Source organism: Dipodomys merriami, unplaced genomic scaffold, assembly GCF_024711535.1.
Source record: "Dipodomys merriami isolate MVZ:Mamm:240054 unplaced genomic scaffold, mDipMer1.0.p SCAF_12, whole genome shotgun sequence".
Taxonomy (NCBI): domain Eukaryota; kingdom Metazoa; phylum Chordata; class Mammalia; order Rodentia; family Heteromyidae; genus Dipodomys; species Dipodomys merriami.
The window spans coordinates 16,465,181-16,491,605 of NW_027202493.1; the positions used below are offsets into that span (position 1 = coordinate 16,465,181).

Here is a 26,425-nt window from a genome sequence, read left to right on the forward strand (position 1 = left end):
AGTTCGCAGACCAGAGATGACCCAGGATCCAAGATTCGATGTGAGTAGTAGACAGACGTCCTCACTCCTTCTCAGGGAGCAGAGGAGGGAAGGCCACCCCTCCCCCCCCAGCACCTGTGATCTCCATCTTGGATACCAACAAAGCTCAGAGGAGCTGCTAGCTCCAGCTCAGGCCTTGGAATAAAATGAGTCATTTAGCAGGTCACAAGAACTTAACGGCGAAGTAACCTGCCAGACTCAGCTCCATCCAGGGAAAAGTCACCCAGCTCAGGCGCCAGCCATTGGAGTGGCTTGCCTCACTGGATAACCAGAGCCAGAGGCTGCCCCTCCCTCTAGCAGCCACCACAATCAATTGAAAAACAGAAACCCTGAGAATGGCTCCAGGCTGGGCACTGTGAGCTTTATCACAAAATAGCCCCAGGGAAAAGCTATTGTTTGTTGAAAGGCCTCAACTCTACCCAGAACCTAGCCTTACCACTGCATCCCCCTCTTTTGTGATTCTCAAAGCAGATCACCCTCCCAGTAAACTAATCTGGGAAGGGGATCTCAAAATCTTGGGTAAAGCAGAGCATTTTTCTGCCTGTTCGAACAAACTGACTTAAGAAACCAATCAAGCCACAGGATCTCAAGCTGACCAGAGACTCCAACAAGAGGCTGTTTACAGACAAAAAGGAGATACAGGATTCTTCCCACCCCTCCCAAAAAATAAAAAAAAAATCAAAGAACTTTTTTTTTCTTCTCTTCCTCTTCTTTTTTTTTCTCTTTTTTTTCTTTTTTTTGGTACCTTATATATATATAATTTTTTTCCTTTTCTAAAAATTTTATTAATCTTTAATTTTTGCCTTTTTTGAAAAAATAATTGTTTTCCAGTATTTTTATTCCTCTTATAATTTTTATTTTAGGAATACATGAATGTGCGTTTTCCTTTCTTTTCTTGTCTTCTTTCTCTTTTTCTTTCTTTCTTAACTATCTTTTTGTTTTTTTGTCTAGCTCTACTGAACTTCTGATCTTTTTCTCTCCCTTTCTAATCCTTTTCACCTTTGCCTCTCTTTTGATCTTCTGTATGTGACTTAACTCTTGTCCTGCACATCCTCAGATAAACCCGTAGTTAACTAGTAGACCCTATCCCCCATTGTGTACACACTTAATCCACAAATTTATTACTCAATTCAAAACCTCTGAGAATTAAATTCCTTAATAGCAGTACTACCTCTTTATACCTATATAATATTTTAAGCATTTTCTTAAGTTTTTCACTTCTCCTCTATGTCCCTACCCTTCTATTAATATACTCACATTCCTCTCTAAATAGATGGTCTTTTAATCTCCATAATAATAATTTTTACGTTTCCATTTTTTTCTGGTCTCTTTTCATTTACCTTTCCCTTTCTTCCTTTTCTCTCTCTCTCTACTTGCATCCTACCCAACCTATTTCCTGCATTGAGATTAGGACATAGTTAACTCTCCCTGTGCCTCCCCACACCAACCTATTCCTATTTTTTACCCACATCTCTCCCTAACCCTAAAAATTTCTGGTTTTCCAAATTCTTCTCTGCGGTTCGAAACCCATTAACATAGAGTTGTTTGATGTTGAATAGATGTATCTGTTGAACTAGATTGTATCTGTAGACTATTGAGTATAAATGCAAACGTTGGTTGATGGTTGCCTTAAGATAGTGTTCTAGCACAAAACTGGTGCTATTTTCATCTCAAATGGGCAGAGTAAGCAGGAAAAACACAAGAAAAATGGCAAATCCGGGTATCTCAATTCCCAATCTTGATTAATCAGGGGTCAGATCAGATAATGAACAACCCAGAGGAGAGTTCCCAAATAGCCCTACAAACACTGGTGGCAAATATGATAAATGAGAAGTTTGACAACTTACAAAGGACTCTGTATGAGCGTGATAGGGAGAGAGAGGAGGCATCCCAGAAGTTTATACAGGAATATCATAAGCGTGAGGAAGCTACTCAAAAACTGATACAGGATTTGCGTGAACAACTTGAGAATACTCAAAGAGAAAGGGAGAAATGGCATGAGCAGGTTGAGAATACTCAAAGAGAACTGCAGGAATCCCACGAACGGGAAGAAAGACAACTGCAGGAATCCCACAGACGGGAGGAAGCTAATCAAAGAGTAATTCAGGAATTGAGAGACCAGGTAGAGAATACACAAAGATCACTAAAGGCATTCATGGAATCCATTAACAAAGAGCTGAAGGAAGTCAGGGAGACCACAAAGGGAATGCTGAATGGAACACAACAGAAGGAATGGGAGTCCAAAGAAACCATAACCAATCAACTAAGTGATTTGAGAACAAACACTGAACACCAAATTAAGGAAGTAAAGAAATTCATACAAGACCTAAAACAGAGCTTCAACACAGAACTTGAAGCCATCAAAACTGACCAATTAGAAGGAAAAGAGATAAAAAAAAACAAAGTAGAGAGTCTTGACAGCAGGTTAGACCATGCAGAAGATCGAATCTCAGGGATTGAAGACAGCCTACATATTATAGAGAAAGAACATACAACCATCCAAGACAAGTCCAAGAAATATGATAGATCTATCCAACACCTGAAAGACACCATCAGAAGGCCTAATCTAAGGATAATGGGTGTAGAGGAGCACTTAGAAACAGAAGTTAATGGTCTAGGAAATTTGCTTAACAGGATCCTAGCAGAGAACTTCCCAAACATACAAAAAGATAGGCCTATTCAGATACAAGAAGTTTTTAGAATCCCAAATAGACCAGACCAGATTAGGACATCCCACTGTCACATTATAATCCACACAGGATCAACTCAGACCAAGGAAAAGATCCTTAAAGCTGTCAAGGAGAAAAGGTTAATCACCTATAAAGGGAAACCAATTAGAATCACCTCAGATTTCTCAGCAGAGACAATCAAAGCAAGAAGAGTCTGGAATGACGTATGCCATGCCCTAAAAACAAACAACTATCAACCAAGAATACTGTACCCAGCTAAACTCTCCTTCATAACTGAAGGCCAAATAAAAACCTTCCATAGCAAAGAAAAATTGAAACAATACATCTCCACCAAACCAGCCCTACAAAAGATTCTTAAAGATGTCCTACACATAGAAAACCAACAAGACCGCAACAAAGGCCAAGAAACTGCACCCAAACTGAGAATCCAAGAACCATAGGAAGAACCCAGTTTTTGCAGCCCCCAAAAAGGTGGATAACATGGCAGGAACTCCCAAATACCTCTCAGTCCTATCTCTTAATGTTAACGGACTGAACTCTCCAATTAAGCGACATAGACTGTCTAGTTGGATTAAAAAACAAGACCCTTCTATCTGCTGCCTGCAGGAGTCACATCTTGCCCGTAAAAACAAACACCTTTTCAATGTTAAAGGCTGGAACAATATCTACCAAGCAAATGGCCCCCATAAACAGGCGGGAGTTGCAATCCTAATATAACATAAAATAGACTTCAAATTAAAATTCGTGAGAAGAGATAAAGAAGGTCACTATATACTAATTAAAGGATCTCTCCTTCAGGAGGATATTACAATTCTAAATATCTATTCGCCAAACAATGGAGCACCCAATTTATCAAAGAAACACTACTTTCCCTCAAATACCATATAGATCCAAAGACATTAATTGTTGGGGATTTTAACACACCACTCTCCCCACTAGATAGATCAACTCAGCAAAAACTCAACAGAGAAACCGCAGATCTAAACAGCTGCATAGATCAACTAGACTTAACAGACATCTTCTGAACATTTCACCCAGCAGCATCAGAATACAGGTTTTTCTCAGCAGCACATGGAACGTTTTCTAAAATAGACAACATTTAAGGCCACAAAGCAAACTTGTCTAAATTCAGAAACATTGAAATTATACCTTGCATTCTCTCTGACCACAAGGGAATAAAATTAGAACTCAACACCAAAAGCCACCAAAGAAAGTCCGGTATCACATGGAGGCTGAACAACACACTGCTAAATCAAGAGTGGGTCATGGAAGAGATTAGAAAGGAAATTCAAATGTTCATGCTTTTCAACAAAAATGAACACACAAATTACCAGCTCCTCTGGGACACAGCAAAGGCAGTACTCAGAGGCAAGTTTATAGCTCTGAGCTCCTACATCAACAAATTGGAGAGATCGGAAACTAGCAATTTAATGACACATCTAAACCTCCTTGAAAAAGAGCAGCAAGATAAACCCCAATCCAGTAGACGGAAAGAAATAATCAAAATTAAATCAGAATTTAATGAATTAGAATCCAAAAAAACTATAGAAATAATCAACAAAACAAAGAGTTGGTTCTTCGAAAAATTAACAAAATTGACAGACCGTTAGCAAATCTTATCAGAAAAAGGAGAGAACACACCCAAATTAATAAACTCAGAGATGAGAATGGAAACATCACCACGGAAACAACCAAGATTCAGAACATTATAAGGGAATACTTCTCAAAACTTTATGCTAATAAGTTTGAGAACTTGACAAAATGGACCTTTTCCTAGCAAATATTGACATGCCAAAACTAAACCAAGATGAGTTAAACCAGCTCAACAGGCCCATATCAAGCATTGAAATAGAAACAGCAATAAGAGACCTCCCAGCTAAGAAAAGTCCAGGACCAGATGGTTTTACAGCGGAATTTTACAAGGCCTTCAAAGCAGAGCTCACACCAATACTCCTCCAACTCTTCAATGAAACTGAAAGAGAAAGCTCACTACCGAACACATTCTATGAAGCCATCATAACCCTCATCCCAAAACCAGGCAGGGACTCATCAAAGAAAGAGAACTATAGACCCATTTCTTTGATGAACTTTGATGCAAAACTTCTCAACAAAATTTTGGCCAATCGACTTCAACAATTCATCCAAAAAATCATACACCACAATCAAACAGGATTCATTTCAGGGATGCAAATCTGGTTCAATATAGGCAAATCAATTAATATTATTCATCACATCAACAGGAGCAAGAATAAAAACCACATGGTTATTTCAATAGATGCAGAAAAAGCATTCGACAAGATCCAACACCCCTTTATGATGAAGGTTTTGGAAAAATTAGGAATCCATGGAACATTCCTCAATACAATAAAGGCTGTATATGACAAACCTACAGCCAGCATTATACTTAATGGTGAAAAACTAAAGCCATTTCCTCTTAACTCAGGAACAAGACAAGGATGCCCACTCTCTCCACTTCTCTTCAATCTAGTATTAGAATGCCTAGCTACAGCAATAAGACAAGATGCAGACATAAAGGGGATCCAAATAGGGAAAGAAGAAATAAAACTCTCCCTCATTGCAGATGACATGATCTTGTATTTAAAGAATCCCATAGACTCCACTCCCAAATTACTCAAGCTGATTCAAAACTTTGGCAAAGTAGCAGGTTATAAAATTAACCCCCAAAAATCAATGGCTTTTCTGTATGCCAACAATGAGAAAAGTGTGGCTGAAATTAGGAAAGCAACTCCATTTGTAATAGCCCCACAAAAAATAAAATACCTAGGAATTAACTTAACTAAAGAAGTGAAGGACCTCTATGATGAAAACTTTAAAATCTTAAAAAAGGAAATCAACACAGAACTTAAAAAATGGCAAAACCTCCTATGCTCCTGGATTGGAAAGATTAACATTGTGAAAATGGCAATTCTTCCCAAGGCTATCTACAAATTCAACGCAATACCTATCAAAATTCCAACCTCATTCTTCAAGGAAATAGAAGAGGCAATCCAAAAATTCATATGGAAAAATAAAAGACCCCGAATAGCAAAAACGCTCCTCAACGGAAAGAACACTGCTGGAGGAATATCAATACCAAACTTCAAACTCTACTATAAAGCCATAGTAATCAAAACAGCTTGGTACTGGCAAAAGAACAGACCTCAGGACCAATGGAATAGAATTGAAAACCCAGAAATGAACCTACAGACCTATAGTCATCTAATCTTCGATAAGGGAGCTAAAACAATAGAATGGAAGAAAGACAACCTCTTCAGTAAATGGTGCTGGCAAAATTGGTTAACTACATGTAGAAAACTTAAGCTAGATCCTTATATATCACCCTGCACCAGAATCAACTCCAAATGGATCAAAGACCTTGAACTCAAATCAGACACTCTGAAAACATTACAGGATGGAATAGGAGAAACCCTAGGTCTCCTTGGCTCAGGCCGAAATTTTCTGAATAGAGACCCGGAAACACAACAAATCAAAGAAAGGTTGGACAAATGGGATTGCATAAAGTTGCAGAGCTTCTGCAGGGCAAATGACATAGCTAGCAAGATCAATAGAAAGCCCACCGATTGGGAGAAGATCTTTACTAGCCATACAATGGACAAGGGTCTCATATCTAAAATATACTTGGAACTCAAAAAATTAAACCCCCCAACAACAAATCCTCAAAGAAACAACTGCCCAATAAATAAGTGGGCGAAAGACTTAAAGAGAAACTTCTCTGAAGAAGAAAGAAGGATGGCCAATAGACACATGAAGAAATGTTCAACATCCCTAGCCATAAAAGAAATGCAAATCAAAACAACATTGAGATATCACCTCACTCCAGTTAGAACGGCAAAAATCAAGAACTCTAACAACAACAGATGCTGGAGGGGATGTGGACAGAAAGGAACTTTACATCATTGTTGGTGGGAATGTAAACTTGTTCAACCACTTTGGAAAGCAGTATGGAGGTTCCTCAAAAGACTCCACATAGAACTCCCCTATGACCCAGCAATCGCACTTTTGGGCATTTACCCAAATGTTTACAAACAAGACCACACTAAAGCTACCAGCACAACTATGTTTATTGCAGCATTATTTACCATAGCTAAGATATGGAACCAACCCAGATGCCCCTCAGTAGATGAATGGATCAAGAAAATGTGGTATATATACACAATGGAATTCTATGCCTCCATCAGAAAGAATGACATTTCCCCATTTGTTAGGAAATGGAAAGGCTTGGAAAAAATTATATTAAGTGAAGTAAGCCAGGCCCAAAGAAGCATAGGTCCCATGGTTTCCCTTATTTGCAATATCTAGTATAGGTATGAGTCAAGCAGAAAAGGTCAGATAATGTGATGTCAGGAAAATGATCCCTTAGATGTGTATTTTAATGTTTTTTTCTTTCATGCATGTGTTTCTAACGCATTTATAAGATTATCTCTTTGTTGCTTTGTATGTCCCTCCCCCACATTATAACCCCTGCTTTCACTATATTTGATGTCAGTATAACTTATGGAGGAGATGGGGAAAAACCAGTTGTTTAAGGATACAGGTGGACCTGTTGCAACAATGAGAAGTACAAGTTGTCATATCCAAAACGAGCTTTACAATGTCGGTGCGGGGGGGGGGGGGGAAGGAATAGGATTGGGATGGGGGGGAGGGGGGAGGCTGGGAAGGGATGTGAAGGGTAAACAAAGGAGGAGGCTGCAATGCTTGGTAAGAAATGTATGCATTATCCTGCCCATGTAATTGTAACTCCTCTGTACAGTATGTTCACAAATAAAATTAAATTAAATAAAAAAAACAAAAAAAGAAAAAGAAATAAATTTCTCACAAGACTAAGAAATATAAAAAATAAAATACTCAGAATAAACCACATAATAGAAAGTTCACAGGAAAAAAATCTGAGCAACAAAAATACATATTCTAAGATGCTTCCATGTACACTAGCTCAAAGGTTGGCCCTAGAAATCCAGGAGGAGTTATCCCACCTGAACAAGATGATTCCTTATATGCATCACCTCAAGTTACAACGTTACAAACTTGCACATCATCTAGAAATAACCTATCTAAATAACTATTCATTCTAACCAGTACCAATTAATTCATAATTTTATTCCATATTGGACCAAGTAACAAAAAAACCGCAAACTATAAAAGATAGTGTCCTTTCTCCCAAAATAAAACTCCACTCTGTCATCAAATAGTTCCAAAGTATGTCAACAAAATATTTTATAAACATCTATTATTCACACACAAATATATATATTATATATATATATCCATGGTATGATAGATAGCAGTTGGCATGTAGAATATAAAAAACACAATTTATAGTCTTCATTATGAGATTTTCTACATTTGATAAAACATAATATCAATGAAGAATATAACAAAATAATAAGATGGGATAAATGTATGTCATAATCACTTTAAGTTTCAGTTAGCTTTTTTTTAAACATTTAGTATAGAGCCAAACATAGGAACTTCATGACTGTGATATTAGCTACATGGAAAATTTGAAATTGGAACAATCTCAAATCAAGGCCATTTCACAAATACATTTATAAGCCCTTCTCGATCAATAGCTGGACATGGTGATGGGTGTTTGTCATCCAAGTTACAGAGGAGGTTAATATCTGGAACATCAAGGTACCAGGAATTCCTGGATGAAAATGCTTGTGAGACTCCATATCAGCAGAAGTTGGGTGATAATGGTGTGTGTTTGTTGTTTTAGGAGATCACAATATGAGCATCAACTCATTTGAGAACTGAGAGCAATGACTAGTAAAGAAAATGGCTATAATGGTGGCTCAGAAGTAAATCACTTTACTATCAAGGCCATGGCCCTGAATAGCACAGAACCTCAGTCTACAAGAAAGATAAAAAGAGAGAGAAAGATGAGAAAAAGAGATATAGTAGTTCTTAGACAACCTCTAACACAGTGCACTTTTGTTTCACAAAGTCCTAATTGTAAAACAGCAAGCTGTATAATTATATTTAATTCACAAGTATACATATCATACTAAAACTGAAGAACACTAAAGAGAAAAAGGAGGTATTAAAAGTGACTAAAGTGTAAAGAAATATTACTTCTATAAAATGACATTAAGGTTAAGATCTGATTTCTCTTTGGAAGAAGTTAACTTTAAAAAATAATGAAATTATTTTAATACTTCAAGAAAAATATCTAGAATTTTGGAACAAAAAAATCCTTTTGAAACCAAAAGTAAAATGAAGACTTTCTCAGATTACAAAAGAATTATCTGACAGGAGGAAAAGGATTTCTGTATTAAGTGGAAATAAAGAACTAAAATGGTAGACGTAAATCCAAATATAGTAGAAATAATATATAAATATAACTAAGTTAAATATTACACAAATGAATTCTTAAAATCTAGCTTTATACCATTTGGGTTTTTTACCTTTCTTAATATATATTTTTTTATTATAAAGATACTGTACAGTGGGGTTACAGTTACATTAGTAAGGTAATGAGTATATTTCCTATCAAGCTTTGTTACCTCCTCCTTTGTTTTTCTCCTAACATCCCTTACTTCTCCTCCTCCCCAACTCCTCCCTCCCCCTCTTCCCAAATACTCAAAGTTTTAAAGTTCCTTTTCAGCACAGTATCTTGTACATCTCATTGTTACAATGGGTCAACCTGTATCCTTGTTCCAGGGTTTACTAATTTCCTTTCCCCTCCCCAAATTAGAAAAAAAATGCATACACAAGATGCAGGCCACCAGAATCAAATACAGTGAAAACAGGGGTTATACCAAGGGGAAAGAACATACAAAAGAAACAAAATAATCATATAGTACATTATAAACATAGTACATTAAAAACAACAGCAACAAAGATAAAATCTCTTGTGTCCCTGTCATGGATTCATTTCCCTTAGCATCATCTTATATGGTCATATGTACATAGCTTTTGACTTCTTCTGCTTGTCCTAGACATATACTAGTTATTGCAGGTAAGGAAACCATGGGACCTATGTTTCTTTGGGCCTGGCTTACTTCACTTAATATGATTTTTTCCAACTCTTTCCATTTCCTAACAAATGAGGCGGTGTCATTCTTTCTGATGGAGGCATAGAATTCCATTGTATATACATATACCACATTTTCTTGATTCATTCATCTACTGAGGGGCATCTTATACATCTTAGCTATGGTGAATAATGCTGCAATAAACATAGTTGTGCTAGTAGCTTTAGTATGGCCTTGTTTTTGATCATTAGGGTAAATGCCCAAAAGTAGGATTGCTGGGTCATAGAGGAGCTCTATGTGGAGTCTTTTAAGGAACCTCCATACTGCTTTCCAAAGTGGTTGAACACATTTGCACTCCCCCCAAAAAGTAGGGTTCCCTTTTGTCCATATCCCCTCTAGCATCTGTTGTTATTAGATTTCTTGATTATATATAGCCTTTTTAACTGGCATGAGGTGGAATATCAATGTTGTTTTGGTTTGCATTATTTGTATGGCTAGAGAGGATGATCATTTCTTCATGTGTCAATTGGCCATTCTTATTTCCTCATCATAGAATCTCTCTTTAAGACTTTAGCCCACTTATTATTAGGGCAGTTGTTTCTTTAGGATTTGTTGTTGTGGGATTTAATAATGTTAGAGATACATCTAAATTTTAAGTAGGTGAAGAAGCAAAAAGAAATGAGCTCCCACATCAACAAATTGGAGAGATCTGGAACCAACAATTTAATATATAACTGAACCTCCTTGAAAAAGTGTAGCAAGATAAACCCCAATCCAGTAGATGGAAAGAAATAATTAAATTTGGGCTGGGAAGGTGGCTCAGTGGTAGAGTGCTTGCCTTGCATGCCTGAGGCTCTGGGTTCAATTCCTCAGCACCACATAAGCAAAAAGAAAAAAGCCAGAAGTGGTGCTGTGGCTCAAGTGGTATAGTGCTAGCCTTGAGCTGAAGGGCTGAGGGGCAGCGCCCAGGCCCAGAGTTCAGGCCCCTCAACAGGACCCCCTCCCCCCCAAAAAAGAAAAAATTAAAATTAAATCAGAATTAAATGAATTAAAGTCCAAAAAAACATAGAAAGAATCAACAAAACAAAGAGTTGGTTCTTCAAAAAATTAACAGACCCTTAGCAAATCTTACCACAAAAAGAAGAGAACACACCCAAATAAATAAACTCAGAGATGAGAAAGGAAACATCACCACAGAAACAACCAAGATTCAGAACATTATAAGGGAATACTTCTCAAAACTTTATGCTAATAAGTTTGAGAACTTGGCAGAAATGGACCTTTTCCTAGCAAATATTGATATGCCGAAACTAAACCAAGATGAGTTAAACCATCTTAACAGGCCCATATCAAGCACTGAAATAGAAACAGCAATAAGAGACCTCCGATGTAAGAAAATCCCAAGACCAGATGGATTTACAGTGGAATTCTACAAGGCCTTCAAAGCAGAGCTCACACCAATACTCCTCCAACTCTTCAATGAAATTGAAAGAGAAAGTTCTACCAAACTCATTCTATGAAGCCATCATAACCATCATCCCAAAACCAGGCAGGGATTCATCAAAGAAAGAGAACTATAGACCCATTTCTTTGATGAACATTGATGCAAAACTTCTCAACAAAATTTTGGTCAATGGACTTCAATAATTCATCCAAAAAATCATACACCACAATCAAACAGGATTCATTTCAGGGATGCAAAGCTGGTTCAATATACACAAATCAATTGATTTAATTCATCACATCAACAAGAGCAAGGATAAAACCACATGGTTATCTCAATAGATGCAGAAAAAGCATTTGACAAGATCCAACACCCCTTTATGATGAAGGCTCTGGAAAAACTAGGAGTCCAGGGAACCTTCCTCAATACAATAAAGACTATATGACAAACCTATACCCAGCATTATACTTAATGGTGAAAAACTAAAGCCATTTCCTCTTAACTCAGGAATGAGACAAGGATGTCCACTCTCACCACTTCTCTTCAATTTAGTATTAGAATGCCTAGCTACAGAAAATTTTTAGATTTTTCTAGAAACCATATACCCTTCTTTCTTTAACATCAGGCCAAGGTTGATATCCCAGACTGCAATCTTTTCCAACTTACTTCAAAATGACTTACTAGAAGTGAAAAATACAGGATAAAATTGCCTTCACCGAGATTCTGATTCTACTCCTTAGTTTAAGGAGTCACATATTATCACATTCACTATGACATGGCCAGTCTCAATGAAAGAAATGTAAACATGCTTTATAGGGTAAAAGAGATTTGAGAAGATAAGAACTTGATTTAGGGTTTTAACAAAAAGTGTGGAGAATAATACCCGTACTTACTCTACAAAGTATGATGGACTTATTGATCAATTGAATAAGAGGAAATTGGGATGAACTGAGTGAAGAAGACTCCTTAGAGCTTTAACTTAGGCCAGGGGGAAGGAGAAGCACTGAACAAGGCGAGATTCTCCAGTGAGCTCAGATTTGATTGGGAGCACTGGGTTGTTAGGCTGAAGTGCCTATGAAACATCCAGACAGAGCTTCCTGCTAGATTGTTGCCAACTGGGGAAGTGACCAACTGGGTGTCATCATCATTCTATAAATTCAAGTGGAAGAAGCTTTCTGAGCATGTAAGATTATCTTGAAGGAAATACATTATCTTGAAGTATTTATAAAGAGAATAGTCTCAGATAACAGAAGCGTTGGGAAGGGTACTCACAAGGGAACTGTAAAGATACTGAAAGTGAACATTCACATAGATAAGAATTCCTATATTTTATATACCTTGAAAACATTCTAAAACAATTCCATGCTAAGAATTCAATAATGCATATGCCAAGAGCAATAAAGTTTATATCTGCCAATATCACAAAGAATTACAGGTCTTTTGATGTGAAGTTTAAACATTGGATTAATGAAATCAAAGAAAAGGATAAAATATCAAAGTCAAAGGTACTTTGTGGGTAGAAGCATGCTATTTTTTTCTGTTTGTTTTTATGTTTACATGAAATAATTCCTCCTTCAAGTAAGCTATAAACTTACTTAATATTTTCATTTTTTATTAATGTTTAACATATTCCTGATTTGTACTCTGATGGTAGTCATTCATAACAGAACAGATGCAAAGGCTATTATATCAGTCTTTTGAATTTTAATTACATTGGGCATATTGAAAAAAGGGCCAATGTACAATTCTACAACTTTGAATTTACATAAAGTTTACAAGATGGATAGTGTATCGTATTAATCATCAAGAAGTTGAGACAAGGAAGAGAAAAAAAATAATACCCTGGACATGTTTTCAAATAATTTTTATAATTACAAACATTCATGAACACGAAGTTATAGTCTATAGTATTACTATTCATTAATAAACCATTCAAGGCATATTCCTATAAAACTGTAATTATTATGCTTTGAATAAGAAAAATAAAAATGATGAAATGGTTGTTTCAAAATTGTTATTCTTTTTGAATATTGAGTATTCTAAAGTTAGTATTACCCAGTATAGTTTATGAGCTATTCTTGTCTTATGAAATAAATGAAGCATAGCATTTGTAAAAATAAAGGCAGATATGTATTGTAATTGGCCCCGAAGTACACGAACAACTCTCTACTGCACTTGCCACTTGACAAAAATAAATTTAACCTAATCCAGTTGTGCATTTCACATTCTGTAATTACTAAATGCTCATAATTTCTCCCAGGAATGATTTAATAATGAAAAGCTTTATCATTATGACACAGTATGAGTAACTACTTATTCTTTGAACCATGACTCAAATATGAACTTTAAGAAACTTGATGAGATGAAATAAAATACCTGAAAGTCTACCTGCCTCTTCTGCCTAGAGCAATCAACTAATCAAAACACTGATTTTTTACACAGTAGACTTGAAAACATGAAACAAAATGCTGGTTCACGTGAGATCATTTACTTTAAGTTTTCCTAAAATAATTTCTCTACACTAGATAAAAATCACAGTTATTAGAAATTCAGAGATTTGGTAATACAGGTCATTAAACTTCACAAATTTGAGAACAATAAAAAACAGTCATAAAAATATACAACAAAATGTCTTCAAGTTAAGTTCCCATAGTGTAAATGTTGATCACCAGATTTTTATTCATAGTGTTATGGGTTTTGTTTTGTGAAAAACAGGTTCAAAAATTACTGTGTGCAGAAATATATCATAATTCAAAATTTAAAACATGTGAACATGCATGCACGGTTAAAGCTTCTCATAAGTGGTATGAAATATTATGGCTTATCCATGTAAACTTTTAAAAAAATAATTGAATCTCTATGAAATATTACAATCATGTACATTAGTATGTATTTTTAGAACCAAAAATTCTTCATGGGTATTTAAGACTAGCAAAAATAATATGAAAAATATGTAACATGTGACCAGTAACCAGTAAGTATTCATTAGAGGCGGGCCATAAATATATGTCTAATACAAAGACAAAGAGACAACTAAAAGGGAAACAAATTCTTTTATGAAAAAGACTCCAAACATAACCAACTTAGGAGAAAGACTAATGCTGCTATTGCAACTAGACTAAATTTCTCTCCCTTCTCATGTTGAGAGAGCAGTAGATGATTTGAATGTAATTCAATAGCTCTTGAAGTAAGCAATTTCTATTTCCTTTAAGTAGCTTTCCCTTCTCTGTTTTGGGGTCTTAAAAACAGTCAAATACTGTAAGTAGATACAAACTTGTAGAATTACATGATACCACTATTTTCTCTTTGTTGTCATTGATTTATTATATCATGTTTCACAAAAATGTTCTTGTTCTTGACAGCTGAATTGGTTGTTTCTACCTAAGAATCAAAATCTCTTTTATCTTAGGTAGATAATATATTTCTTTTAAGGCATTCTAAAGGAAGATGGGAGTTTAAAAACAAATGTAGAAGAAATTTGATAGTTATAATGTGTGGGTAAGTAATTGAAGCATTACATGCCTCCAGCAAAGATAAATATAGTATGTCCTCTGCTCTCAAAGATTTAATATATGCATTGTTTAACTATTTTAGAGTGACCCAGAATACTCATGGCTATTAGCCACTGATAATTCTGCTGAGATAATGACTAAGCAGCTGTGCTTGGGAAGGCAAACTGATCCACCATCTAGGAATCAAAGCTCAAAGCAGTTTTGGTGGGTTCTTTTCTCCTGTTGCTTCAGCAGGCACACTGAGCAGTGACAGAAACTGTGTGGTTTGGAGAGAAAATATTTCCTAAAGAATGCAAAATCTAGTATTGATCATCAAAGGGAAGCGATGTAAGAAAATCATGATTCTTAGGTAGAAAATATGTGTAACAAGGTACATCACACCTGCTTAGGCCCCTTAATGTTGATGTGTTGGAAAGTACCTTCAAAAAGATGTCACTAAATGTTGATTTTTTTTTTTACGAATTTAAAAGAAATGCCCTTCCCAAGTATTTTATTCCATGTATGTATCAGCTTATTTATACATCCTGAGTTTTTTCCCAACAAATTTTGAAGAACTTGATATAAAATTACAAGATTTGAAGCCATATTTACTTTATAGCCACTTATTGTAAATCTCATATATATCCATTGAGATATTTACTTTCATTAGAGATTAAATCATTTTGTATATATGTCCAAATTTCTGAAATATCATAAATCTAAATTCCTGGCCATTTTTATGTATGATTATTTGGATTTATTCATTTTAATTTCAAGATAGTATCTAAATATGCATGAGGCTAAGAGGTCAATTACTTGTTATGGGATAAATTTGATCTATAGGCCTAACAAAATCAAAATTATTGACAACAATCATGAAGAAAGAAATGAGGAAGATTTGTAGTTTACGGATACAAAGCTATAATCTAGTGGCATTTCATAATTTATTCCTGTGTGTGTATGTGTGTGTGTGAGAGAGAGAGAGAGAGGGAGAGAGAGAGAGAGAGAGGGAGAGAGAGAGAGAGAGAGAGAGAGAGAGAGAGAGAGAGAGAGAGAGAGAGAGAGAGAGAGAGAGAGAGAGAGAGGAGAGAGAGAGAATGTGTGTGTGTCTGGGGTTTAATCTCAAGGCCTGGATACTGTCACTAGGCTTTGTGTTCAAGGCTACCATTCTACCACTTGTATCAAAGCTCTATGATCTGCTTTTTGATGTTTAATTGGAGATAGGAGTCTTACAGACTTTCCTGCCCAGGATGGCTTCAGACTGCAATTTTCATATCTCACCTTCCTGAGTAGCAAGGATTACAGGTATGAGCCTTCAGCACCTAGCTTTTCTGTTGAGTTTTATTAACAAAAAGCAACCAACAGAAATTTGGTCCAAATATTAGCTAATGAGCATACTGTTAAAAAGAAAAGTAAACATTCAATATATCAACTGTTCTGAATCCATCATCAATATTAATGCTATCACTAAAACTAGAAATGAGAACAGTAGAGAACTTTAGAGAGAAATCTCCACAATTAGTTTTTTTTCCAATTTCTTTTAACTATGGCCAATATATAATTGCACAGGATTGGTAAAAATAAGATATATTTGAGTACTTGAGTTAATTACTATCTTGTAATTCTGAACATTTCACTTGAATTTTCTGCATCTCCATTTTTTGGACCCATGAAGCAACAACAACAATAACAACAAATTCATCAGGTAAACCTGTTTTGATGATCAGAGGAGAAAGTATGTGAGGAATAAAAAGATGTATGAATTTATCAATTTGAAATATATTTTCCTTGCAGAGGTCAAAATTGACTTTTTTTTTAAAAGTCCTTTAAAGCCAGAAACTCTCTGATCTGGAAGTTAATTAGTACTCAGCTGGCCCTGAGGTTTCTTCTTTGTGTTGCTCAGTCTTGAACACTTATGGTAGTGTTTTGGGGTCATCTACAGAGGCTAAGAAGAAGTAGACAGAATAGTGCCCCAAGCTCTCTTCAAACAGAGGTTGATATTTCTGTTCATTACTAGATACGGTGGTGCTGGTGATGATAGCATTTGAAGAAATATTTTTGTGTCTGCCTACAACACCCATTAATTACATTTGCTCCCCATCTCCTTCAATCTGTATCACCTAAGAAGTATGAAAAGAAGAAGGTTTAAGGGATATGTACAGGTGCCAGCACAGGCAGCGTTTGAGCACTAAATTCTATTACCCTAACCAGAGCAACATGCTAGGTATCACACAAATGGAAGTGGGAGGAAAACTCAGTGCTTTTGTTTAAATCTCTGAATTCTGCTTCTGAACTCTGTTTTGGTGTGTGTCTGGAAGGGCGTGAATTAACATGTAAGACTGAATGTTTAGTCATTGTTTCAGGAACAGACATTGCTACCACAATTACAGTCTTTGTAGCTGGATGCTAAAATCTTCCATTTTTCGAGGTTTTAATGTCACCTTAACATGGAAACTCTAGATGCCCTGTTTAATACTGTAGAAGTACTACAAATACTCTAAAATTGGACCATGGTCTATAATATTTTGCAGAAATATTAAAGAAATACGAAAGAAAAAATTACATAATTAGAAGCATCAAGAGAACTCTCAAAGCACTTGCTACAATATTTAGTTTCCACAATGCACTATAATGCTTTCAAATGAAAAGCCACCATCAAATTAGTTCATTTCTGTGATTGGGCTAGAAGCTTCTACACAGTTTTATGGAGAACACAAGATCACCTTGTGCTTCCTTCCATTTTCCAAAGAAACGAAGCAACAAAGTCAAATGAAAACTTTCATGTCTGTGTACTAAAATCTACATTGTTATAAAAAAGGCAGCTTACTTTTAGCCTTATAGAATATTAAAGGATGAGACTTTTCACAAGCCAAATACAGTTCTTGACAATTAAACTTATAAACTTTTATTTTGACATAAAACATTTAATTATTTAAACAGTTACCAATTGAAGCATATAAAATCAAAAATTTTATAGATCTTTAAATGAGAATATTCCCTAATATCTTAAAAGGTGTAAGCACTTCTAAATTGTATGTTAGCTAAAATTCCTGTTAGAAAAAACTCATTAAATATTGTACAAAGTAATATCCTACAAGACACATACTGGTCTATGATCTTACATTATTAAACCACCTTGAAGAACTACAATTGTATAAATATTCTCTTTTATTACAACTTCACATTCTGAAGTGTTTTCAATCAGTAAAATTCTAGAGATGAATAAAGCTGGAAGAGACAGTAGGAAGTCTGGATTATGTGTTTAGTAATTACAGTAGACCACTGAAGATGTCTCTTGTCATTTGCTCAACTTTAAGTATCTTTTTCCTGATTCTCTTTCCAGATTTATCATGTATTCTTTTTGTTCTTCCTAACTTTATAATGAAAAAAAATCTCACTACTATTACTGAAGTTTATATCTCATTAATTAAGTACACTTCTGAATGATAAAAAAATCTAGGTTACAACACAAGATACACAAGGGAGTAAGATATTAAGCAAAAAAAAAGTCTCACCACAAAAAATAAAATGATGAGCACGTTAATTAGCTTTTATTTAATCATTCTGCTTTGAGCAAACAATGTGACCAGATCATAGTGTCCCTCATGAATGTATACAATTACTATTTATCCATTAAAAATAATACTAACTTTACACATCAAGATTGCTTGCTATCATTTAAGTGAAGGTTATTTGCTTTCAAAAGCAAATTGGAACTGGATCTAGAAAGAAGTCATAATCCCAGAAGCTGTGAAGAAGGTGAAATCATTAACCAGTCACAAATATATTTCCTTATACTAAAGCAGAAAAGGAATGTATAAAGCAGGTTGCTAAAAATATTACATGTGTTGGAGAGTACTATTTTTCACTATAGAATGACTCGCATAAAAAATACCACCTACTTACACTCATCACAAGCCTCCCACACCGCAGTGTGTTATTGATGAAACAGAAAAACATTTTTTGAATTCTCAGCACAGGTCTCCTATCTAATTGAACTGGAAATGAATGCATTATGAGTTTGGTCTAAGACTTTGGTATCAACCCCTTGTTCAAACACCTATACATGTTTTTGGGGGGGGGTGGTTATCATTTCCAATTCACCCAATACTTTCCTAATGACTAGATGGTATTATTATTCTGAGGATTTTTTCCTCATCTATATAAAGCAAGTTTCAAGTTCTGGCAAACAATGTTTTATTTAAATCAAATGAATAACCATAAGTAACAATTACAGGACCTCATGAAATTTACCCAAACAAATGAAATAAAATATACTAAAAAGTTCATTCATGCATCTAAGAATTAACCATGGAGTTCATATTTTTGTACCTCACAACATGATAATCTAAAAAGTATTTGAAAAACAGATCTTTCATGTTCTGCAATACAGTAATTTCCATTGTTAACTCTGAGCCAGTTATCTCATTAAAGGAATAATCCTAGCAAATAAATAAATAAACACTGAGATCAAATACAACTGACTGCAATTACTGAACTGATGTTTTATAGTTTTGATCCTCAAGCAAATTAGAAATTATCCACAAATGCATTCTTAGCATCCAAATGCATTATATTTTACTTGCTAAAATAAAAGAGCTAAAATAAAAGGTAAAGCTAATATTTCAATATCAACTACTGAAAGGCAAACAACAGCCAACTCAGATATTTCGGAGACAGTCTGCTTTTTCTAATATCAATATTTATTGACACCCACATTTCCAAAGCAAAGCTCATATTTTGAGCTGTTTGATGTTGTTTCTTCTTTAAAAACAAACACTGAGGCAAAAATCCCAAGTAAAGTTTATATATTCATTGGAGAAAGAAACTGATAGAGATCAAAGGGAAAAGAACAGACCAAATTCTGTGGAGTCTCTCCCAGTTCACTACTCAACTATCTCATTGGGGCTTTTGTGAAGAATAGATGAAACATGCTTTCCTTCATTAGTGATTTTCTGCACATAACTATGTATTACTCATCTACCAATAAACACTTTAATATGTATGTTTTGTTTATGATACAGCAATGATTTAATAATCATTGAAGCTCATCTTTTGTTTAAAAAGTTATAGAAGACGGTCTTGTTTACTATAGGTTATCCTTTAAAACACTTATAAAACTAGTAAAAACAAAACATTTTTCTTTCAATTTATCCCAAAGATGAAAAATTAGTAAAATATTCTTTTCTCTAAACCTGAGATAGCTTCACAATGATACCAGGTGTCTAAAACTAAACTGGATTCTTTGAGTATCATGTATATTTATTTATTTATTTATAAAGTCCCTTTAAATATTCCTTATCATGTTTTGAAAGCATCATACAATTAAAGTTTTCTGTACCTGTACCTTAGTATAAGCACCCAATGGATCATAAGCAAATCCAGATATTCATATCATGCCCCACCCCCATGTATGTATCCCAAGTTTTTTTTTCTCCTTCTCTGATCACCTGGAAGATTTTAAGAAGGAGCTGTCACAGATTAACTTGAACTGGAATTGTCTAGGAAACCCAATGCAGTAGATTCCACTCTACAAAGAAGTCCAGACGAGTTATCCCACATCTGTATAACCATGTATGAGGACATCTATCTCAGAGAGTAATGTACTGCAGAAACATAGTGAAAACTCCCAACACAAATTATTCCCTAAGCTGTAGGACCATAAACCTTATAAGGCTTAACTAACTTTTCTCTCTTGCCAGTTTTGACCCGCGCCAGCAGTCTGACATAACTTCTCAGCAAAGCCAATAGGTCTTCTTGTTTAGCATTCCTTCAGTTCTTCCCAGTCAATGCCAACACCCTGGGTCACCCTTCAAACCCTTCTGGTTCTCTACCCACTGCTGCCATCCACAGAGTCTAGCACACTCTAGCTGTGAGAACTGCTAAATTAACGTGTGGTAGGATTAAGGTGAAGCTGGAATCTCCTATGAATACCAAATCAAATAGAAGTTTCCACACTGGGATTCCTAGTTTTGCTCATTTCTACCCTTTCATGGTTTTGTGGATTTACAAGTAGTTAAGTCAATAGGAACCTCAAATAATTTCCCCCATTTCTCACCAGAAAATGCCACCCTCTCTCCTCTCTCACACTCTGTAGTCCAGGAACAAGCTCTCTCTCCCTCCCTCTCCCTCCTTCTCTCCTTCCCCCCTTTTTCTCTCCCCCCCTCCACCCCTGCATAAAATACACATAGTGTGTACACATATTTGACACACAGCCATTCATCTGTGCCCTTCTGTGTCTCAAACAAAACCTACCTTTTCTCCCCAAAAGACTGAGATGCATGGGAAACAAATCTTTTCCAACACAGCGACAAGGCGTCCTGTACAGAGGTAACAGGTCTATTGACTGTGACCTTGGCCAATACACAGAAACTTGTCTGTCAACTTTAACTGGAACATCAAATTTGCTCCCTCCCTGCTTCCCTACCTCCAGGAAACCCAGAGGCTTTAGTGGAAGTAACATGTACCCCCTTACCATGGTCCTCCCTCTACCAGGACTTCATCCACAGGCAATGGCAGAGCCACCCAGAGCCTGTGCTCTGTACCCCCTTTCTCTCTTGCATGCCCTGTGGATGGGAAGAAATGGGCTCTTGGCTGAGCATGCTTGGCTTGGCGGTGGTCACGGGAGAGAGAGGGCAGGCTGCAGGCAAAGCAGCTCTACCAGGGATTTTCCCCAGCCCAGCCCAGCCCAGCACTCAGCTCATTGGACAGACCCATTACCCCGACCCTTGGGGCACAACTTGGCTTTTGGTTTTCCCAGTGGAAGGGGATATCTAGAAAGTCCTCACCTGAACAGAGACCTTATTAAAGTCTAGTAAAAAAGAAAGCAAAATTTAAAAAAGAAAAACACTCCTGAAGCAAAAGGTTACATGGAATGAAACGCTTAGAAGGGTGGCGAGTTATTTTATTTTATCTTAAATAAAACACTCCCGGTATCACCCTCTTTTCCTGCTTTTTTTCCGTTTACCCAGAGCGGGACATTTAAATTATTTTGTGCTTTGTTGATTTTGGGGTTTGGGGGTTTGGGGGTTTTAGTACTATTTATCTTTTTATAACCGGCCTCTGCAAGCACGATGCCCACCGGCCATGGGGCAAATCGGCGGCCCGAGTGTTTGGGCGGGCAGCCCCTCCACTCCAGAGGGGAGCGCGGGGGGTCGCGGGTGGGCGCAGGAGCGCAGCGGGGGGGGAGGCGCGGGGGAGGGGCGATCGGAGCTCCCCGGCGCCCCCTCCCCACCCCGCACCGCCGGCCGGCAGGTCCCGCCACCGGGGCCCCTCTCCCGTGTCCCTCCCCTCGCGCTGTCCCCCCCTCCCCATTTGCCATCACCAGTTCGCGGCCGGGGCTGTCACCGGGCTGGGGTGGGGGGGCGGGGAGGGGAGGATGGGAAGGTCTCCCCGGGCGCCGGAGGACACCCCAGCGGCCGGCCACCGACGCCACCCGAGCGCCAGTCCCCGCGCGGAACCCCGGCTGTGCCGCGTGGCGCCGCGGCTGGCGCGGGTTCGGAGCCCGGAGGCGGAGGCAAAGCGGCCGCAGCGCATCTCCACAACTTTGCTGGGAAACCGAGGGAAGGCGGACCGGGCTCGCGCCTCCTCCGCCTGCGCCGGCTCGGGGCGGTGGGTCCTACACCCCAAATACTGCTGTTACCCACCCCCTCCCCAGAGGAGGAGGGGGACGAGGTGGCTGATGTGGGAAGGAGGAGGAGGACGAGGAGGAGGAGGAGGAGGAGCAGCCACTCGGGCTGCCCAGCCCCAGAGCGCAGGAGAAAGCCACCCTCTCTCCAATGTCCTCGGCCTGCGTCCGGGGGACACTTCGTCCCCCCCAAATGCCCACTTTCCATCCCATGGGACCCCCCCTCCCCAACTCCTCCAGAGGCTCTGGGGCTGGGGAGGCTGAAGAGGGGGAGGGAGGGAAAGGAGGAAGAGGCAGCAAACAGAACCCCACAGAACAGGCTGTGGAGAAAAGCAAGACAGAAGACAGGAAGGAACGACCGACGCCCACCACCACCACGGTCCGGAGGATCACGTACCTTGAGCTCCTCAATGTCCAGGTTGGGTGATCGGTCCATGGAGCGGAAACTAAAGGAAGTGGAGAGGAACCAACCGCCGGGCAAGTTGTCTCAGAAAGCAATCTAATCTTTGAGTGTCCAGCTTAAACTCAGCTTTATCCTCCTCCAAACCCTGACAGCTGCTCCCAGTCCCATTCTCCCGTGCTCACGCCGCCTCCACCGGTTAAAAATAATAATCAAATAAATAAATAATGACAATTCACTTTGTTTTAACTTCCTCAAAGATTTGGTGACAGGTGATCATTACCGGGGGGTTTAAGACAGGCTCAGTCGCAATCTAGCAGAGGGAGGAGAGAGAGAGAAGGGGGGGGCGGGAATCCACTCTATTTAAGATTATTTCTTCTTCTGCAATAAGCTTAGAAACCAGCGAATTACTGCATCCCGAGGAAGAGAGGAAAAAAAAAAAGCAGCTTCCCTGGACAGCGTCATGCGGCAAATTTCAAGCAAATGTGTTCAAACTGAAGAGGAGAGTACATGATAAAAGGCTTCTTCGGCTGAGCTTTACTCTGCTAGCTAATTTAGCAGTGAGTCCCAGGCATAGAAGCAATGATCAATTTCCTTGGCGAGAGAACGGAATCTTCCCCCAAGTCCTGTATAGACTTAAAATAATGTCTTTGCAGCTAAGAGATCTTCGCTCCTTGGGGAAAAGACAATCATCAAGTCTGAAGGGAACCGTTCTCCTTTGAAGGTTATGCTAAAAGAGTTGAGAGAATAGGAGGTGCATCCAACAGAGAGAAGAGAGGGAGAGAGAGAGAGAGGAAAGAGAGAGCTAGAGCAATTTTCCCCCTGCTTTGCTGTTTTACTGGCCTTGGCCACCAGGTGACTGACTTCCCTTCTCTCCCTTACAGCCAGCACTAAAGGGATTTCTCTCATCTGTCAAAAAGCAACATTTCCTTTCCAGACAAATACTGTCGCTGGGTCTTAAAGACTGCCCCTGTCCGGAATCCACTAGGTGACAGGCATTTTAATTCATTTCCTATGTTTCCTCATCCTGTGTCGATGGCTCCGGAGTGGATGAATTCTCACATATTCAATTAGATCTCTTTCCAGTGTCAGGTTATTGTCTTGTTCTTTCTTTAGTTTAAAAAAAAACTTGAAAGCATTTGAAGGTAATGACAAATAGAAATGTAAAGGAAATGTTCTTGCAGTCATGCTTCTTAGGATCATGCAACTTTTTATTGGAAATTTTTTTTTAAGTAGATTCTAACAGCTCGGTGCATTTCACATGTATTCTGTACATTTGGGGAAAGGACTTGTTTGCATTGTTTAAATCTTTTAGTGTAAAACCAAACCTTGACTTTTTGAAGAGATTCAATCAGTCCCTTTTAAGTGTGACCGCTCAACTGTTGAGATCTGAAGATGTTTACAATTTAGAAGAAGAGCAGCATAAATGCTGGTGTTTCTCTTTGGTATCTAATTTAGATGTGTCCAGTCTAGTACCCTAGCCTCTCTGTTTTCTTCCTTCTCTGTCACTGAATTCCTGTCTGCTGGTCTACATGACATATCTGCTACTGCCTTTAACACCTGCTTTCACTCCTGAGAACAGCTCTCTCCTCCTCTCATTATTTGTTTAACACTTTCATGCTTCAGACTAAATTCATCTCTTCAGTAAAGCTCTTCCTCTGGTGAGCCTCTTAGATATTTTCCTTGGTTCTCTCATTGTAACTTTGATTGATCATTACTTAATATGTGTGTTTATGATGGTTGGGTAAGCCCTTGAGGGCATGTTCTACACCTTTCTTATTCACCAATGTATCCAGAGATCTTAGCAATCTCAAATGTGCATGAACAGATAAAGGTGTGTGGAAAGACATCTACGTAGTTGCTGTTCAAGTTTAAAAAAGAAACATGAATCCCTCCTCCCCTCACATCCACTAATAAGTGTATCTAGTTTTTCTGTCTAGTCTCCTGCTATCCAGAACTACAGGACATAGCTTTATCATCAAACATGCTGAGTTCTTTAAGTCTATTTCTATTCTATGTGCTTATCAAAACTATCTTTTCCTCCAATTTCAACTTCTGCCAATTTCTTTTGAGGTTAGCACTAAGTAACCATAAGCAGTGGCATTGAGACTCTAGTTCTCAAAAAAAAACATTTTAAATGTGTATTTTACATAATCATTTTATATAGCATATGGTGAAAAACAAGAGTTACAATTTGAGACTACATGAACTTAAAGAAAATACAACTCTGTTTTAATACAGTGCTTCTTTTCTAGAAAATATCAACAATTCTATCTACATGGCTACATAGAATGACATACTTTTTCAAAGTAATGCTTTTCCACCTGAAGTAATTTGTATTCCCTGTCAACCTGTCCTTACCTAACTTTAGAAAAAGAACAAAGCAAGAAAACTTGTTGTAAACATATTTGCAAAGGGATACTATTTCTGCGGTAGCTTCCAATATCATAAGTGTGATATTACTATTGAATTGCTATTGAAAGATACATGTAAAAATAAGCATTTTTGTTTCAGTATTACTCAGAAATACAAGACTTCAGAGGGTTTCTAAGTAGGCAATTACAAGAAAATTGGAAGTTAAAGTTATACACTTAAAACTGTATTTTAACTATATAATCGTGCAAATGTGTACATAGTTATGTATTTGTATATAAGGACTATTCACCTTTAGTGATTTAAAAATAAAAACAATATCCAATGCTCAGTGTTAACTAGATGAGGGTTTTATACAAGACAGAACCTATTGGTAATTTCTGAATCAATTGCATTCTGGTATCCAACTAAATGATCATAAAACATGAAAGTCTGCCACATCTTCCACTATTTCAATGATTTCCATATAACTTCATTAGTTTAAATATTGTTCAAAACACACAAAGAAAACCTCGATCACAAACTATGACCTTATAGATGACACAACTATTAGACAACGGACTAAGAACACTTTAAATAGGAAAAGAAAGGACGAGAAAAAGAACTGAGCAAAAAAAAAAAAATGAACTGACTATTTTCTAGATGCTCTGAGTCAAAAACCTTAAGACTAAGAGAGCTAACCATGATTTGTGGAGGAGAAATTCTAGCAGTAGAAAACACAATCTATGACAAAAATAAGAGTCAGTTTAGCAAAGATGTACAATTCAAGGCAAACTGCACAGAGCAATTACAATTGCAAGTAAGGGAAGGTACTGCAGGTCATGAGATGTTACATTCAGAATCACTCATCCATAGATACATTCATCAATGTCCCCTTCAACCATAAGGTATTAAAGCAAAGGTACACCTGCCATTATGAGATTCTTGAACTAATTCACAGAAGTAGAACACCTAAAAGTCAATGTTCCCATGCCAATAGAAAATTTTTCTTTATCTATAGTTTAAACCACTTACAAGGTTTCTATTTTTGTAGACCTCTATATTCCTCTCTTGAAACTGTCTTCCCAGGGGCCGGGAAGGTGCCTCAGTGGTAGAGTGCTTGCCTTGCATGCATGAGGCTCTGGGTTTGATTCCTCAGCACCACATAAGCAAAAAGAAAAAAGCCGGAAGTGGTGCTGTGGCTCAAGTGGTAGAACGCTAGCCTTTAGCTGAAGAGCTGAGGGACAGCACCCAGGCCCAGAGTTCAGGCCCCACAACCGGACCCACAAAAAAAAATAAAAAATAAAAAAATAAAAGAAACTGTCTTCCCAGATTTACAACTTTACACTTTTATTTGGATTTTCATAGTGCTTTATATAGCAAG

At 37.4% G+C, this 26,425-nt stretch overlaps 1 protein-coding gene across 1 annotated transcript in view; it reads right to left on the minus strand.

The window, feature by feature from the left end:
- Positions 1 to 23,066, minus strand: part of Sgcz (sarcoglycan zeta) — an 874,745-nt gene extending 851,679 nt beyond the window's left edge. Inside the window, exon 1 of the mRNA XM_070015959.1 lies at positions 22,687 to 23,066. Within this exon, the coding sequence (XP_069872060.1) occupies positions 22,687 to 22,725 (39 nt within the window). The 5' untranslated portion in view covers positions 22,726 to 23,066. The remainder of the gene's footprint in view (positions 1 to 22,686) is intronic.
- Positions 23,067 to 26,425: the final 3,359 nt, after the last annotated feature.